General features: G+C 35.0%; 1 protein-coding gene and 1 long non-coding RNA gene across 5 annotated transcripts; one reads left to right on the forward strand and one right to left on the reverse strand.

Annotated features, from left to right (window-relative positions):
- Positions 1–8,827: 8,827 nt before the first annotated feature.
- LOC112789699 (uncharacterized) lies at positions 8,828–9,619 on the forward strand. The gene is made up of 2 exons (XR_003196359.2): positions 8,828–9,141; positions 9,230–9,619. It is a non-coding gene; the product is annotated as an uncharacterized lncRNA (long non-coding RNA).
- A 314-nt stretch (positions 9,620–9,933) lies between these two features.
- LOC112789698 (uncharacterized) lies at positions 9,934–18,580 on the reverse strand. Of its 4 annotated transcripts, none has more exons than XM_025831713.2 (2): positions 17,746–18,574; positions 9,934–10,624 (listed from the first exon to the last, which is right to left on the reverse strand). In XM_025831713.2, the coding sequence occupies exons 1-2, from the start codon at positions 18,360–18,362 to the stop codon at positions 10,168–10,170; spliced, it is 1,074 nt and encodes a 357-aa protein (XP_025687498.1). In that variant the 5' UTR covers positions 18,363–18,574; the 3' UTR covers positions 9,934–10,167. The 4 variants fall into 4 exon arrangements, with proteins under 4 accessions (XP_025687498.1, XP_072088581.1, XP_029152136.1 ...); XM_072232480.1 differs by lacking the exon at positions 9,934–10,624 and adding an exon at positions 16,089–16,640 and having other exon boundaries at positions 17,746–18,580; XM_029296303.2 differs by lacking the exon at positions 9,934–10,624 and adding an exon at positions 16,089–16,709 and having other exon boundaries at positions 17,746–18,580.
- Between the last annotated feature and the right edge of the window lie 1,206 nt (positions 18,581–19,786).

A 19,786-nucleotide genomic window follows, 5' to 3' on the forward strand; every position in this document is an offset into this window, starting at 1 on the left:
CTTGTAGCATTCATCTAGCTCGGCCCTATGCGGCTTATCTGGAGGAGTCTCTCCATAACCTTCCTGTAGCCTCGCTCATTTTATAGAGTAATTTTCTGCGAATTGACTCTTGTTAACCAATTCAGTGAAATTCGTTAACCTTTGCGTATACACGTAGTTAAAGATGTCTCTCCTAAGTCCTTTCTCATACTGAGCACACTTCCACTCCTCATAGTCGATTGAATTTCCCTGACAAACTTTTGAGAGGCGGCACACGTTATCGAATTCACGGGTATAGTCAACAACAAACATATTCTTTTGCTTCAGCTGCATTAACTCAACTCCTTTGCAGTGCGAAGTGCATGCAAGAAATATTTTTCGTAAAATTTCATCTTGAATCTATTCCAAAGGACATCTTTAACTCCATCTGCAAGGTATGAAATAATTTCTGCCACCATTTTTGAGCATCTCTCTCCAACATGTAGGTTACTATTTTCATTGACTGTACTTCAGGAACGTGCTGAGTGTACAAAAACCTCTCCACGTCTTGAAACCGCTGATTAGCCTCCAACGCATTGGCATTTTCATTAAACTGAGGTGGACCACTCTGGAGAAAATTAGTAAGGGTCATAGACCTATAGTATTGACCTGCATTGCTTGTACCAGCATCCGAGCTTCCATCACGGTCCTTGCATCGGTTCGGTCCTAAGATTTTCCCTCTGGGCACCTCGCTCGAATCTGCGAGATGACATTTGGTCCCTATTCACACCAAACAATTGATATTAAGGTGATGAGTCTCAATATCTCAAGTTTAATGCTTTAAAAGTCCCAAATGCATGCTCGCGAAGATGTATGCTACGCATACCAGTCGAATATACTAAGCAGCACACAGTCACACACACAGAGTATGTGCAAAAGAATAGTCAGTCCGTCTCTCAGGCTCTACAGGAACGAACTGTTCTGATTCCATAATGTAACACCCTACCACTCTGAGCTTTATGCTTAAATCGTAAACCAGAGGTGGTGTGGTATTATGACCTCTAATATAAACCGTGTACATAAAATAGTAGAAAGATTATAATATACTAGGAGTCTTGAAGAAGAGAAGGAATAAAAATTGCGAAATAAAAGCGCAACGCTCAAGAAAACGAGTTAACTTGCATGCTAAGAAAGCTATAACCATCAAACATAAGATTGTAAAAGTAGGAATAGAGTGCCAAAGATACAAAATAACAAGCTCCTAACTCAGCCCGCGAAGTCAAGACTGGCCGGAGAATATTTACAATTATATATATACATATCTAAAACCCAAATGTACATAAACAAAATCCTGCCTTTCCATAAACCTCTAAGAGGATCAAAAAGAATAAGTTAGGCAGAGAGAAAGCTAAGTACACATAAATACATCAGTGTACAACAAAATAACCCAGTAACCACTTCACTTCAGGAGCCCAGACGCTTAACGAGACGCCTCTCGACCTGCATCTGAAAAATAACAACATAGTATGGAATGAGAACCGGAGGTTCTCAGTATAGTAAAGGTGCCCCCACACATAAGATATAAGGTCATGGAAATTCCAGATGCAATCCTAGAACACCGACACTCAGATTATAGAGCTTAAAGTATTAAACAGCAGCCATAAAAGGTGGTTTACTAAGAATATCTGAACCTAACTTAACTTAATTATAAATCTAAGTCCCGTACTGCCATTCCTCCACACCTCCATCTCCGTCAGCATTTCACAGATAAATAAACAGATAAAGACAAGCATAAGAAGGTTACAAGTACTGCAAATAACAAATATACATTTAGCATGGCAAGTACACTTAGGCACACCCAGTTAATGCACAAACAAGTAATTCAAGTTGTATGCATATGATGCATGCCTGTCCTATGGCTGATGAGGCTCATCTTTTGGTTATCCAGCCAATCCGACAAGTTTGAAAACCTTAGACTGTCCCTCGACGTGCATCCCCAAGAGTCTATACAAGCTTTTTCTCAAATAATCAATATTACTCAGGGGGGTTAACATTCCCGGAAATTTATAAGTTCCCGGTCACCCTTATGTCGTAGGGTCAACAGAGTCTCGAGTTTTTAACCTGGTATCCATGGTGGCAAGCCACGGTACTTTACCCAATGAATCTTGTAGCTTAGATCGTTTAATCATTCAAGCCAAGTATCATACATAATCATTCATTTAAATATCCATCCAAGTACCATATATGATTATCCGTAACATTTCATAATCAATTCATCACTTTTCAACTTTGCCTCACCTTCAAGTTATCCCCACCTCCTAACTTCATCTGATTATCAGGTTTAGTACTACTATTTATGACTAAAGGAATAAAAATAGAGGTTTAGAAGTTTGAAATAGGTTTTAAAACTTCAAAAATCATGTTTGCTGGAACAGGGGCCACGCGTGCAGGTGGCTCACGCGTGCGCGTGGGAGTGTGAAACTGCAGCTCGCGCGCACGTCCCTTTGTCATGCGTACGCGTGGGTGAAAACTTCATGTCACGCGTGCGCGTGGGTCACGCGTATGCATCGACATGCTTACTAACCCCTTACGCGTGCACATGGCATCAGTCGCGTACGCATCGCCAAAATCCCATACCACGCGTACGCGTAGACTATGCCTACACGTGGACGTACGTTCTCTTAAAAACCAGATTTCAATAGCAGAGCCGCAGAATCATATAAATCTTACTGCATTGTTACATATAAGTTACATATTCCATATCAAAATTTCCAACGGGCATAACTCAATCGTTTTAAATCGTTTTTCTTCCGTTCTTATAACGGCATAAACTTCATGAACCCAATTTTCATTTAAAATAAGTTGAAGTTACTTTGGGGTTCTGGAAGCCAAGTTATAGCCCGCCAAAGTTTAGTGCAAAACCAAAATTTTGCAAACAATTCCAAACCTCATCTCCACCCAATAATGACATTCCTTTCACCATTAAACCTGCATTCTTCAATACACTATATCCCTTTCTCATTATTTAACAATTACACAACAAACCTACCTCAAGTTAACAATAATACACTTACAATGCTCAAATCCATCAACCAAAACCAACCAAAAACCATAATTCACAAATTCTAGGCTTATACACAATATAGCCTTCCCTATTATCACAACAATTATACCTCAAATTAATATTTCTTCAATTCATCAATTAATCAACCAACACTAAGCCAAACTTGTTTTTCTTACGAGATACTAACAATATATACATACACATGCATTCCAACCTATCTTGCGGTCATCTAGTCTAAGTTTTCACAGAACCTTACATATTAAATGGAAGAAATCTAAACCATACCTTGGCCGATTCCCACGTAATGATCAAGGCAATTTAATTAAAACCAAGACAACCCCTCAAAAGCTCAATACACTCTAAGCTCAGCTTCCTCCAAGTTCCAATATTCACAATTCCAAGCTCCAATTATTTATTCACAACCTAATACACATTTATAACATATATATACCCAATTTAATACTCAAAGCTCAATTTTAGTGAAATTAAAATGGAATTATGATTTTTTCACCTTACCCAAACTTCACATAAGCAAGAGTGAACGTTTTTCTCAAGCTAATTGGATCTTAAAACATCAAAAGTCAAAGAAACTCAACATCTCTTCTAATTTTTCGAAAATTGGGGAAAAAGAGTGGCTGAGAGTGATTAATGACTTACCTATGAAATTGTTCTGGTAGAAACGTAGAGCTTGACGCGTGGCCGCAAACGGTGCGGCGATCGGAGCTTGGACGGAAGAGCTACGGCGGGTTGAAGTTTGCCGTAAGAGTTCGGGAATGTTTCTCTTCTCCTTGGAGCTTAGGGTCGTCCAGCTGAAAATGAAGAAGAGAAGGGCATTGGGCTCATTTAAAAAGCTGGCCCAGTTAGGCCCATGGCCCGGTTTAGGTCCGGTTCAACCGATTCGGCCCGCTCAGTCCAATCTTGGACCGATTTTTTTGAAATTATTGTCAAAATTTTTGTTTCGATGAGCTCTATCCTAATTTAATATAATATACAAATTTCTAATTTTTCTTATTAAAAACTAATTTATCGACTAATTATTTACTAATTTAACGGGGTTTACACTACTCTTAGGAATCAGTGCTAGAGCATCTCGATTCGAGTCCGAGTGGCAGCATGGCATCTTTTACTCTAAAAGAGTAAGTCTTAAAATAAATTCAATTTTTTATTTATCTTCCTAGTATTAGTTATTGGGACACCTTATTTTTATGATATTTTCAACTTTAGAGCATATATTAACTCATATATCATTTTCGCTCGTATCAATTGTAATTTCAACTCATTTGATAACTCTATTAGTCAATAAAATCTTAAGATTTCATGATTCGTCCAAAAATAATATGATAATAAGCTTTTTCTGTATAACGGGATTATTAATTATTCGTTGAATTTTGTCGGGCCATTTACCATTTAGTAATTTATATGAATCATTAATCTTTCTTTCCTCGAATTTTTCTATTTTTCATATAGTTTTTTATTTTAAAAAACATAAAAACAATTTAAGTGCAATAATTGCACCAAGTGTATTTTTATCCAAGACTTTTCTACTTCAGGTGTTTTAACCGAAATGCATCAATCTGCAATATTAGTACCCGCTTTACAATCTTATTGGTTAATGATGCACGTAAGTATGATGATATTTGACTATACAACTCTTTTATGTGGATCATTATTATCTGTAGGAATCTTAGTTATTACATTTGGAGAAGTCATACAAATTTTAGGTAAAAGTAATAATTTGTATTTTTTAAATTAATCATTTTCTTTTATTGAGATCCAATACATGAATAAGAATGAAAGAAATAATGTTCTACAAAAAAATTTTTTCTTCTTCTAGAAATTATTACAGGTCTCAATTTATTCAACAACTCGATTATTGGAGTTATCGTATTATTAGTCTGAATTTTTTCTTTCTTTTTTTTTGGTCAAGGATTGGACAGCCTCCAATTCTAAGCATTAGGTCCATGCTTCACACACTCACACACAATACCATGGGTATTATGGGTTTTCTCTTTTTAACCATAGGTGGTCTGTCATGAGTAGTATGGGCTAATGAGGTATAGGGATCATATTGGAATTGAGATCCCAAGAAAACTTGGGCCTTTATTACTTGGATCATATTTGCGATTTATTTACATACTCGAAAAAATACGAAATTAGGAAGTGTAAATTCTTCAATAGCGGTCTCTTTAGGCTTTCATATAATTTAGATATGTTATTTAGGAATCAATCTATTAGGTATAAGATTACACAGTTATGATTCATTTACATCTAATTGAACTGAATATAATTAAGGAAAAAACCTCTAGTAAATACAAATAGAAAAAAGCATAAGTATATATACATCATAAGAGATAAGTATATATACATATCTAATATACTAATATATAAAATATATAAAAAAATTTTAGTATATATTCGATAATCTATTTATATATAATATATTTAATATGAATATAAAAAGAATAAAGAAAAAATGGAATTGTCGAGAACCCTTTAAATCGAGTAGTAATGTAATGATTTAAGGGGTTCTCACAAACAATAAATATATTTACATATAACTAATTCAAATTTTGTTATGTGGTTTATTTCTCTTTTTTGGGATTGTATTAATTTTCATTAAAAAAGATTTAGAAAAAATTTGATAAAATGGCTTTAACTTTGTCAATCAAGAATGAAAAAATAAAATCTGAATAAATACCAATACCTATTACGGGTATAAGGATAGAAATCGAAATAAATAATTCTCGATGACCAGAATAAAAAAAATACGAGTTTGGTGTATTAAAAAGCTTGTATCCATAGAACATCTGCTGTAACATGGATAATGAATAAATAGGAGTTAATATAATTTAAATTGTGTTTAAAAAAATTATTAGTATTTTTGTCATTAAAAGATATTTTTTATTGATTAGTATTCCAAACAAAATCATTAATTCTGCAACAAAACCGCTCATGCTTGGCAATGCAAGAGAAGCCATTGATAAGATACTGATAACTGTGAATATTTTGGACATTAAAATAGCCATTCCACATATTTGGTCAAGATAAAGAAGACGTAGGAATTTGATAAAACTTTTACTTTTCAAAAGTAGCTTATAAAAGTTTAACAGCATTTATGTTTGGTAAATCAAATCAAAAATAGTTTTGAATAAACACAAGTAACATCAATTGCGTCTGGTAAAATAGCTTTTAAAATCTAAAAATACTGTAATAGACATAATTGTAAGTATTAAATTTAAAAATTAGTTAGCATATATTAGATTTTTAAATTTTGAAAAGTACAAGCTAACTTTGAAAAGCTATATCTTAGATGCTTTTAAGAGTACTCCGATCTTTTAAAGGCTGCAAGTACAAGTACATGGTCATTTTGATTTAACAAACACAAAATGAAAAGCTTGAGCTTTTCAAAGGTATAAACATCTCTTCAAAAAATTTTACCAAACCAAGCAGTAGTCTATCATAACCTGTTTCCGTCAAGAAAAAGAGCGCAGTACCAATAAATCTATGAGAAATAATTTGTAAAATGATCCCATTGATCCCTGTATCCCTTGTAGAACCAATTCCAATCATTATGAAATCCGTATGAGATACCAAGGAATAACCTATTTTTTAAAAATTACTTTAACCAAGAGATGTTGAAGCCACATAGATTATTTGAATTGAATCTAATAACATTAATTATGGGAAAAATATAGAATGAACGTGAGGTAATAATTCCATATTAATTCTAACCAATCCGTATAGGCAAAGCATAGAAGTGCTGTAATATGCCTCTCCGTAGGTGTCCGATAACATGTACGTAAGGTATATAATCGACAATTTTACAGCAAAATAAAAAGAAATCCCATATAAAATATTATTTTGAACACTCAAAATACGTTAATGTTTCAAAATTTAATATCGGTTCATTAAAACTATATAAACCGATATCTAGAATTTTCATTAATAAAAAATAGAGCTTCTTACAGTGTAATAAAATAAATTTTGTAGCTGAATGCAAATGTTTCTTTTTCTCACAGATAAAAGTATATAAACTGAAATTAATTCCAATTCCCACATAATGTAAAAAGAAAAAAATTGTCTTAGACAAAAAAAGTCCTGTTTGACCGTTGTACATTGCTAGCATCAGGAAATAAAATAATTTGACCGTTGTACATTGCTAGCATCAGAAAATAAAATAATAGGAATAATCGAGTAACTGATTGAGCTGTTAAAATAGTTATAGTGGTAATAAATTCCGTCGATAAAATGGGTCCCATAAAGAGTCTATTTATTCTAAATCTATTTATAATTTTCTATCAGTTGAATTAATAGATCATCTAATTGAAAATGATATCAAAATACATAAATTATTATCAGCAAATCAATTAAACATATACAAATTATATACCACTTAATTATCTTATTTTCTAGACGAAAAAATAAAAATATTAAAGAACCCCCAATTATTGGTAAAAATATAACTATTATTAACTAAAAAAAATAATTCAGGATAAAAAAAAATACACTTGAACTAAAAAAATTTCACAATCAAATTAAAAAGATATTTTTATTATCCTTTTAGTACAGGGCAATAAAAAACGTATTCCGTTTGTTTTCATCTTTCTCGTGAAGTACCTATTTTATTTATTAGTGAGTACTAATTTGTTTTTTTTACTGTAGTTTTCTTATCTACTAAGTTTTGGTTGGGTTTTAATTTGTGCTTGTGAGTTGTGACTCTGACTTGAGTATATGTTTTGGTTTTTGGATGACATCATTCTTTAATAAATATTAAATAAAAATATAAATAAATAATTTTTAACTAGCTAAATTTAAATCATCGTAATTAATAATTATTAATTTTATAAATTTTAAAAATAAAATTTAAATAATTATTAATAAATAATAATTAATTAATATAGAGTACGTTCAAAAATATTTATTAATTTATTATTGGCTAGACACATGTCAATTACTCAAGGGAACTAATATTAAATAGCCCAAATTTAACCATTATCAGCCCCATTTCAAACTCTAGTTAGATCAAATCATTGATTGTAATATTAAATAACTTTATTTGTTTTGTTATTTCCTTTTTTAACTTCGGCCCAGTATAGCAAAGTGGAAATTGGTTGACACAATTACATTAAAACACACCAACATGATCAAAACCAAATATATAAATTTATGATTCTTCAGAGGTACTTCCCATAATTTGAGCAACAAAAATAATGTAAATATTAAAATTAGTCATAATATATTGTGTATAAATATATATAATTTAAATTATTTTTAATATATATTTTATATTTTAATATATTATATTTAATAATTTATTTTAGTATTTTAATTTAATGTATACTTAACATAATTATTTGAATAAAATAGGTTTAGATATCGTGCACATGATAGGATAAAAATCTGAAAGTCGGGTTTATCAAAAGTTGGAATAAAAAAATGAAATAGGATATTATCACACTTAAAAACCCATAAAGGCAGTAAAGGATCTACATGTGTCCTTAGATAATTTATAATGAACTAAAAATTAAGAGAAATAAAGGTGGATTTCATTCTTTATTTTTGTATAAAATAGTTGAAAAGTTAGACACCATAAAACCCACCAATATTATAATTATTGGTGTGGCTAAATTTATTGTGGCTTGTAGTTGCACTTTGAAAGAATTTTCTTAAATAGAGAAAGTATATTTTGATCCTTCAAAGATCAAGATTCCTTATAACTTATGGCTATTGAAAATTTGAATTGATGACTAGAATTTAACACATTTTAAAATTATATAATAATCAATATTTATATTTAAATATTTTAAAAACACTTGTATTGTGAAATTTTATTTTTGTCTTTCTCTCTTTCTTTTTTCTTTTTCCCACTCCATACAATCTGTATCACCACTCCATATTGTTGCTTTCAACGGCCACACTCTCAACGGCTACGGAAAAGTCATGCCAAGTTGCCAACACCCACTGCTACTGTCGACGATCTTGCACAATGCCACCATCTAGTGCTGCCTGCTACTACCACCACCATTTTCACTGCCGTAAGCCAGAGGACTGGCTCATCTCCCCCGCTTTCGAGTTTCATTTACAAGATCGCCACCACCTTCTCCCATGCCAAACCGAAGGTATAACCCTGATGTATCCGTCGCCGGTCTCTTTCTGTTTATTATTACCACCCTCAGTAGAATCTCACATGCTTCTTGTCCTCTCCAGCGCTGGCATCGCAATGCCACTGTGGAGCACGGTGACACCAATTTTTGCCGCCGCAGCTTAAGCATCTCCAACAAAGAATGCAGAAAAGAAATTATGAATTCGTGGTTTTGTGGTGAGAGATTATGAATTCGTGGTTTTGTGGTGAGGTTGGTGTTGATCATGGTGTTCTCAAAGTTTGGATATATAACAACAAAAACAATCTTGGAAAAAAAAAAGGAGAGCAATGGTGGTGCTGCCACTAATAGTATTCTTGGTGTTATTGATAGAAGTTGCAGAAGTATTATCATGGAAGAAATGATCGAGAAGGAGATTAAAAAAAAAACATTTTGTAAAATTATTTTATATATTTTTTATTTGGACCATTAACATCTAATATTGTGTTTGGATTAAGATATCTCCATGAAACTTAATTCTTTCCAAAAACAAAAAGTTTGTCCCCGTGAAACCCCTCTCCAGATTTCTAAAAGAAAGAATATGATATATTCTTATCAATAAAGCGTCCAAACTTCAACATGGTCATTTCGCTGCCACCACCGCCGCCGTCATTACTATTGCCACCGTTGCTTTCGTCGGTGCTGTCACCACTAATGTCTTGTTATTTAATTTCGTCTTCTCTTTTCTTTTCCTCCTCGTCCTCTTTTATTATCATCGTCATTCTATCATTTTCTTCTCCTATAAATGTTCAAAACACTAAAGCACGGAGATTTTGATGCGCAACAAAATTTTTGGTTTACACAATTTTTTATGTACAGCACAATTTTTTGAAGGATTATATGCCCAAAACATTGACACCAAACCATCATTTACATCTGTAATTTGAAGGGCTGACCAAAAGTGAAGAAAAGCCGCTGAAAGCAGTGCTTTTGTTAAATCGTCAGCCATTTGAACATAGCCTGGAACATGACTGACCTTAACTATACCTTTCGTCACATAGACCCTTACAAAGTGCAGATCAGTTTCAAAACGCTTGGACTTTGAGTGAAGTATTGGATTTGCAGCCATAACATAACACTCAAATTGTCACAGTAAATAATTGGAAGTTCAAAAACAGGATGCTTGAGCTCACATAGGAGATTTTTCACCCAAATGAGCTCAGCTACAAGGTCTGACATGGTCCGATACTCAGCCTTAGTGTTGGACCTTGCCACTACACTTTGCTTCTTGGATGACCACAAAACCAGATTCTTGCCCAAGAACACACAAAAACCACTGGTGGACTTTCTATTATCAGGGTCTCCACCCCAATCGGAGTCACTATATGCTGTAAGATCAAGTGTGCTATTCTTGTGTAAGTGTAAGCCATAGCTCAAAGTACAACTAATATACCTCAAAATTCGCTTGATTAGCTGCCAGTAGGGGTGTTCATGGGCGAGGCCGGGTCCATTTTGACCTGACCTGAAAGTGACCCGAAATAAACCGGATTAAACCGAATCGAACCGATATAAAATTAGTATATACAAATTTGTAAATTTTATATATTAAAATAATAAAATTTTACTTTTAAAAATAAAATTTAACAAATGTTATATTATATTTATATCAAAATAAATTATTTTAAAATAAAAATAATACCATATAATATAAAAAATAGTAATTGAAGTATAAAAGTATAATATGATATTACTAATTTCACTCTAAAATATATATTTTTATTGTAGAAAACTTCAAACCGGGCAAGGTGACCAAAAGCATAACCTGAACCCAACTCGAAAATAATACCGGATAAAAATGGCAAATCTGAACTCGACAAAATATGCATCGGGTCCGTGCCAGGTTTCGAGCTGGGTTGGTCCTGAACACCCCTAGCTGTCAGTGAGTATCTAGAGGAGACTGCATAAATTGAGAGGCTTTGCTCACACAATAAGAGATCTTAGGCTTTGTACAGTCAAGTATTGAAGGCTGTCAACAACAGACCTATATAGCTTTGGATCTTCAAAAATGCTACCACCAAGAGCTGAGGCTTTCATTGAAGAAGGCAGAGGGATTTTATAAGAACTACATCCTTGATCAATATATCAGTAGCATACTTTTCCTTACTTAACAATAACTCTCCATTTGCATCCTTTGTTACTTGAATGCCTAAGAAATAGTGCAAATCACCCATGTCCTTCAAAAGAGTACCTGACACTCAGTTGTTTGATAACCTCAACCATCTCTCTTTCTAAGCTTCCAGTGATGATGATTTCATCAACATACACATACACAAATAATACTGAGCTTTTGCAAAATCTACTGAATATAGAAACATCAGACTTTGTGGAAGAAAAACCCAAGTGCCTCAGAACTGTGGACAGCTTGCTGTACCAGGCCCTTGGAGCCTACTTCAGGACATACAACCTTTGGTTAGTTTACAAACCAAATTTGAGTCTCCAACCGAATAGCCTTGAGGTTGCTTCATATAGAAATCCTGAATAAGATCACCATGCAAAAATGTATTTCTAATTGCTTAATGCACCAAGAATTCGCTAATGCTATGGACAAGACCATGAGAATAGAGGTTGGTTTCACCACGAGGCTATAGGTCTCATTGAAATCAAAGCCATGCCTTTGAGAAAAACCCTGAGCCACCAACCGTGCTTTATACTTCTGTAGAGTCCCATCAGAGTTACACTTGGCACGAAACACCCATTAACATCTCTCCTTGGTGGTAATGGCACTAGCTTCCAAGTGTGGTTCCTTTGTAAGGCATCAAATTCTGCATCCATGGCTACTTTCCATTGTGGTTGCAGCAAAGCTTCCTTAACAGTTCTAGGCTCAAGCACTGCATTAAGGCACCTTGGTTTGAAAATACCAGCCTTACTCCTGGTAATCATTGTATGAGTGTTAGTCTGCTGTGGTGTAAGATCCGAGAAAGGTAAGACCATTTCAAAGTCTGAAATTGGAACAATGGTGGGTGTAACTGATGGCACCAAGGGGGTGAGGGCTGGAGATGAATTGTTGACAGCAGTAGAGTGGGTTGTATTAAAATCATGAGCTAGGGATGGCTGAGACGAGGAATCAGTGAGTTTGTATGAGGTGGAGTAGGATGTAAAGGGTGATTTGGTGGAACAAATTGTGACTGACTTGAAGCAGGTTGTGAGTGATGTGAGGATGGAATTGGAGCAGTAGAAATTGTTGGTACAGAAGGAGGTAGTTTTGGAATTATTGGTATGATGGGAGTTGATTTGAGATGAGTCATAGACATATGATGATTCTTGTTCAAGAAGTCACCATTCTTGAAAGGAAAATGTGTTTCATCGAACACTACATTCCTAGTGATGATGATTTTTCCTTCTTGTGTCAAGCACGTATATCCCTTGTGAGCAATGCCATAGCCAAGGAACACAAGGAGCAGATCGAAGTCCAGCTTGTGCCTATTGTAAGGCTTCAAATGTGAAAAGCACAAGCACCCAAATACTCTTAGGCTCTCATAGGAAGACTCCTTCCCAAGCAGTTTTTCAGTTCGAGAGACATGATGCAACACTGGAGTAGGAAAAGTATTGATTAATTGAATTGCAGTAATAAAAGCTTGCCCCCAATATGTGATTGGCATGCCTGCACCTGACAGCAAAGTAAGCCCCATTTCCACTACATGGCGATGCTTCCTTTCAGCACAACCATTCTGCTGATGAACATATGGACATGAGAACCTGTGAATGATTCCCTGAGCCTGGAAATCCTTAGAGAAACTGAGATATTCAGCTGCATTATCAGACTAAAACATTTTGATCTTGGCATTAAGCTGCGATTCAACCATTTGAGCTGAGATTTATTTTTAATCAGATACAACCAAGTGAAATGAGAGTAAGCATCTATAAAATTCACAAAGTAATAGTTGCAATTCAGATCTGAGGTTGGTGCTGGACCCCATATATTTGAATGGACAAGTTCTAAAGATGTAGTATATACAGTGTTGGATACAGGAAAAGGCAACTGATGAGACTTTTCTATACAAGTCGTACACACAGACTTGTTCTCATCAATTAAAATATTACAAGCTTTTAAAACTGAGGCAACAATAGCACGAGCTGCATGTCCCAATCTGGAAATGCCAGAGAAGAAATTTATCATTTGCAGTCAAGGTAGTGTGATAGGCAACAACCTTTATTGAGCGTGTGAACTGTGAAGTTCTCAAACTTATACATTCCATTTGCTACTCTTCCATGTAGGACTAATTCACTAGTTTTCTGAGATTAGACATAACATTTGCCAGCACGAAATTCAAAGACTTTATTGTCACAGCAAAACTTGTACACACTTAGCAGATTCTTTGTTATCTCAAGTACATGAAGTAACTTTTGCATAAAAATCTCGAGTTCAAATCAGATTCAAAATACGCTTAATCAACAGCGGTGATATGCAAACCTGAGCCATTGCCAACGATAACTTGGTTGTTGCCTTCATAATTCTCTCCTTCCATCAAATTTTGAGGGTCTAGAATCATGTGGTGAGTTGCACCTGAGTCAGGATACCAACTTTGATCATAAACTGTTGTTGGTGTAGCTATGGTGTTATCAATATTGGCTTGATTAGCTTGTAGTGCTTGTGGCACTTGTATTTGAGTCAAATTCTGTTTAGACCTGAAATTGGAACTAGAACTATTGTGAGCACTACTTCTTTCATCATAAGAATCATCATACCTATACCAGCACCTTAGAACAGTGTGTCCTAATTTTTCACACACTTGACACATAACCTTGGCTCCATTATTGAACCTGCCTGCTGATCTATTACGAAATCTTCTTTTTCCATTGCCATAGCCTATATCAAATCTGCCTCCTCTACTGAATCTTGAACCACCTCCAGTGAACCTTCCACGACAACTATCAAACTGTGCATCATATCCTCCAAACCTTGCATCATTTCCAAATCATGCCTCAGTTCCTTCAAAACTCGAGCTAGAGCCATACTAAAATTGATCATCCGACCTATTGAACCTGCCTCCTAATCTACCTCCTCTATAGCCACCTTGAGAACCTCCTCTAAAACCTCCTTTCATATTGTAATTATGTGAATTTTGAGCAGTATTAGCAAAGATAGGTGACTTTGACCTTCGAAACCTCTCTAACATGCTTTCATGTGCAAGAAGCCATGCCTCTTAACTCTCCAACAGATATACTTGTGAATCTGGCAACTACAGAAGTGATTAATGGAGCATACTCTTCTGTTAAGCCATGAAGAATTGCATTAATATAATCTGTTTCTCTCATTGGTTCACCTACTGATGCTAATGCATCTATCATTTCCTTCAACGCTAAGACATATTCATTTACTGAACCTCCAATTCGAATGCTACTCAATTTACTCTTTCGTTGCATATTTTAGCTCTAATTTGAGATGCAAAGTGATCTTCTAACCTTTTCCAAATCTGACAAGTGTATACACACCATACCATCCTCGTGGTGAATGGTTTTGTCATTGAGGCCAACAGCCACAACTTGAGCAACGCATCTTGTCTCTCCCATCGCAAGAACTCTGGATTTGCCACTCCCAATGCATCAGAATGGTCTGGTATACCTTCTCCTGTTATGTAACTCGAGATTATGCCCTTAGATTGTTGACTCTGCTTGATCTTTCCATTGAAGGAAATTGTCCTCATTGTGCTTCATAGAGATCGGAGAAGAAGTGAAATTAGGTGTTGAGCTCATTTGAGCTCTAGGAACTTCGATTGGTATGTTTGCTGCCATGATTGATCAGAACTTAGAGCTCTGATACCATGAAAGGTATCAGGCAATGAAGAAGTTGGGGGAAGAAGAATATAGAGGATGAAGAACAATCGAAATGAAGAGAGAGCTGAGAGAGAATTGAGAGCTATGAAAACTGTTATTAAGAGTTACAAATGATTAGTTGGTTACAGCAGGTTCCTTACAAGATATTTACAGTAAGTTAGACCACTAGCTGTCATAACAAACTCTTAACTAACTTCCCTAACCAATCACTCTTAACGATATTCTAGAGCTTACTACATTCTGCTATCACCCCTAACATTTTATAAGTGTTTTGATTTACTAAATAGAATGTGACAAGTACCTCTATGCCATGCTTGAGAATTATGTTATCACTCAGCTATTGGCTACAGTTTTCTCAAAGAAGTTGATGCCCGATTTGAAGATATTTAAAACTGATGACATGAAAGGCATAAGATATTGAAGCTTATGGGATTCTAACTTTTGACTAATTTGTAAATCCCAGGGTTTTTTGGAGCTTAATATTACTCAGCTAGAATACTTGCCAAATCCCACTACTCGAGGATTAAGATCAATGATTTGCTATCACAGACTTTTGTTTTTTCATTCGAGGTATTACATTGTACACAAGCTATTCAGTCGGACTATGGGTGCTGTAAAATCTGGAAAAGGGGTCGTAACAACTGCTAAGCAAGAAACTTCAAGGTCCTCCAATATTGCTTCTCACTCAACTATATGAATTATTACTATAGCTCCCTTAATTACTTCTCATATGTGTAAAACGCCTCTTAAGATTTCCATAAATTAGTTCAAATAGAGAGATGCCTAAGTTTCTATAGAAGTAATCTTAACCATAACTTAAACGACAACATTTAATTTGAAGCATAGTCTACTTTCCACTTCCAAAATCATGAAAGCAGCAAATATTGGACAACTTACCCCACGTCACACACACGAGTTGATACAGTATATTAGGTGTTCTTGAAAGATTAAGACCTATTGCAAAAGAATACTACATACACATCCACCAAAATTTGGATCTAAGCACTTTACTATTAGGGTTCCTCTAAATAAAACTGCCCTGTCCTGCCCTGCCCTGCCCTGCCCAGCCCAGCTTCAGAGAAGAGACATTCAAATGATACAGATTGTGTTGAAATGATCCGAACACAGTTCAGTCAATCAAGTCATTGAAATCATATAATGTGTGACAATTTTTCAATTAACAAATAAACAGCAATGTAACTTCCTCAATACAAATATATGATCCTTGATAGTTCAAATCGCATTGTGTTCAATATTCACAACCGGCCATAATTTGTTATCAATTCTTTACAGCAGCAAGCAGACAATACACTCATTGAATAATCATTTTATTCTAGTCTGTTGTTTCTAATACTGAAAATAGATTCCTTATTGAATTGTAACAGTAACGTAAGATCATACACATTACTCTTCTGAATCTGGCTCTAGCGAGGAATCAGTACAGGAATGGATATCCATTCAAACAAAAGAAAACAAGTTCTGAGCACTACTCAGATCAATCTCTCCAGGCCTGGCTCCAATATTCAGCCTACCTTTTTTCCTTCCCATACATTCACTATCTATGATTCTACCGAACCACGCAATGTCCACTCTCTCTGTTCCCTCCCACCACACCAGCTCATGATTCTATTATGCACACTAGGACTTGAGTCCCCTGGACACAGTTCTTCCGATCCTCCTAATTTAGGTACTCACTGAACTTCCTTCAAGAACATACAATGCAAACCCATGGGTTCATATCAACTTAGTATAAGAAAGACCTCCATCTTACTCTTTAAAAGAAAAAAAAATAGTATTATTCATATAATCCAGAAGGTCACAACATAAGCTCATGACTCATACAGAACAAGAGCTTTACATGCATTTCATAAACCAATCAGGACCAGGACAATAGGTTCAAGTTTATAAGTTTGCCCTATAATATTATCGAGTATGATGCACAGTCCATTCAAACACTGCTACAGAAACTGAAATAGGAAATAATAAAGCAAATCAACAACATGATTAGTTTATTCTTTTTTTTTATAAGCAATCAACACCAAATCTCCATCTTATAACTACAAAAGGAATTTATCAAAGTGAATTCACAAAAATAATCTTAACCAACTGTCCACATTTTTGTTTCATAACTCAATTGCACAAAGATGTGGTAGTTAAAAGTAGTTACTCATTAGCTACTGTGTAATGATAGTCGATAGAGCTTAGAACTAGTTATAGTTAGTTGTTTATGTAACTCATCTAGAGAGTATATAAACAATGTACACCACAGAATTCGGAGAGCTGGATTGTTCATTTCTGCAATAACACACTACTCCAGAATCTCAAGCTCTTTTCTTCTTCCTCAAGTTTCCTCTCCCTTCATGGAGAGTGACACCATTGTAAAGAAATGTAGACTAAGATCTCATAAGATTTTACCTATCCTACTTCTACCTCCTCACTAATAACTATAACACTTGCATCAGATCCCACAAATCACAAGAAAACCAAGACCCTATTTCAAAATACAGAACCATTGTGTTACAAGGCCCTAAATTCACAAGCTAATTACCCTAAAAGTCTGAACAATATTTGATTCAAATCACTAGAATTGATTAATTGAACCCCATGCATAATTTACAGTACAACATCAACACCTACAATTATAGATATAAATTCAGAAAGACATGTACAAAAACACATGAAACGAGATATACAAAATTTGAAGGAAAAAATAATGAAAAATTAAGCATTAATCAAGATTTACTAGTTCTCATAACAATACTTGTCATTCTCATTCCAATCAAGGTGACATTACTGGAACTAACAAACCTCGATTTCCTGAACAGACCAACGACCTCCCTCACCTCATCGTCCCCGCACTCCGCGACGGCGACAACACACGAACCGCCGGACCTGACAGTGCGCTCCATCTCCGCCGCGAACCTCGCCGGGAACAGCGCCTCATCCAGCCTTGCGGAGAACGCGAGGTCGAACGCACCGTCGAAGAACGGCAGGTTGTGCGGATCAGCGCGCTGGACGAGCGGCGGCGAATCGACGAGCTCCACACCGGTGACGTCCTCGACGCCGGAACCGGAGAGTGCGGCGACCTCGTGGCCGGCGCCGGCTGAGACGCAGAGAACCTTGGAGTGGTTGGCGAGGATGCCGAGGCGGCGAAGCGGGAGGAAGACGGCGGAGGAGAAGGACTGGACCTTGGAGTTCCAGTCACGCGTGGACCAGAGGCGCTGGTTCTTCTTATGGAGCGGCGCGTGGATGCGCGTGGTAAAATCGCAGGTTGATTTGGGGAACCGAAGGTGGGGTTTGAGTGGGGCGTCGGAAGGGACACACGTGTCGGGGGTTTGGAGGAAGAGAAGTATGAGAGTGGTGGATGCTATTGCTATGGCCACGAACGATAGCCTCTTCAGGAACCTCTCTATTTCCCTATCCATCACTCTTTCTTTTATTTCTTTGAAAAAACAAAAAGAAAAAGAAAATTAATATGTGCTTCTTTTCTTCTTCTTTACTTGTGAAGGCTGAAAATTCATGAATTCTTTGCTGCTTTCTGCGTCTGCGATGTGGTTCTGATCTGGTGCTGATCTGTGTTTCTCTGGCATTTTTGTGCAGTCTTCTGGTAAGTGAAGGAGCTTGTCTAGTATGGATCCTTTTCAAAATGGTGCTTCATGCTCATTGCTATTTAGGGTAAGATTCATTGAAGGTCATTAATTAAACCTATTAAAAAATAAAGTTTAATTATTCTATTCGTATTATAATTGTGGTAAATTTTTAATTTAGTTTTTATATTTTAATTTTTAATTGAGTTTTTAAATTTTTTTTAATTGGTTTTTACTATGACAAAAACATTTGGTATAAAGATATTTCAATTTTTTTAAATTTTTAATCGTCTATCTTTTTTTATTTTTATAAAGATAAAATTAACTCTCTTACTTCTCTAGAAGTAATAATGAGTAGAGTAGGATAAAGTTTGAACCAAACTCTAATCTTATGTGCAGGTTAAATTTGTTACTAAAATTTAACTCTACCCTATTTGCGGATTAAAAACAACCTAACCCTAATCCTATATGTGGTCAACATGTAGATATCCGATTCTACCCGCGAATTTTTTACAAATATGCAATATTATTATATACCCGAATGAGCATGCAAATTAAAAATTCAATACAAACAACATAATCATCTCAGCACAATAGTCCCATAAATAACATAACCATCAAATGTTCAATTCTATATAAAAGTCTTTGCTTAAAGTAATAACACAAATACAAATAAAATATTGTGATATAATATTGTATTTATATATTACTATAATAGAATTGATTTTTATATAAATAAAAAAGTTAAATTATTAACTTATGATCTTGGCTCGATAAAGATTTTTTGTACTAAGCTGTCTGCTTCATCTGCTCCCACCTCTCCCTCTCCCACCCTAGTGCTATACATGAAAACTAGAGAATATCTCACTATAGTTGGTGATATGATAAAGTCAACTTTTATGCTGATCTATAAGGTTAGTATTTGAGTTATCTTAGTTGTTTGTCTAATAAATTTAACTTTTTTCAGCATTTATTTCTTCAAAATTTTGGTTCTTCTATTTCCATGTATTCTATTTCTTGAACTCTTGTCTATGTTGTACTTCTAATCCTTAATATATTTTTTCATTTATTATTAACTTGAAAAAAGAGGTGCTATTAAGGAGAGAACTTGTGAACACAATAAAAATTATATGTTTGCAGTTGAAATTCTTCATAATGACAATATACTTAGATATAGATAATTATTTCAATCTATTTACTGTACAAAAAAATACTAGTGTCATTAGTGAAGAGCAGCATTGTCTTGGTAGATATCACCTTAG

Source organism: Arachis hypogaea, chromosome 3 (assembly GCF_003086295.3).
Source record: "Arachis hypogaea cultivar Tifrunner chromosome 3, arahy.Tifrunner.gnm2.J5K5, whole genome shotgun sequence".
In the NCBI taxonomy this organism is placed as follows: domain Eukaryota; kingdom Viridiplantae; phylum Streptophyta; class Magnoliopsida; order Fabales; family Fabaceae; genus Arachis; species Arachis hypogaea.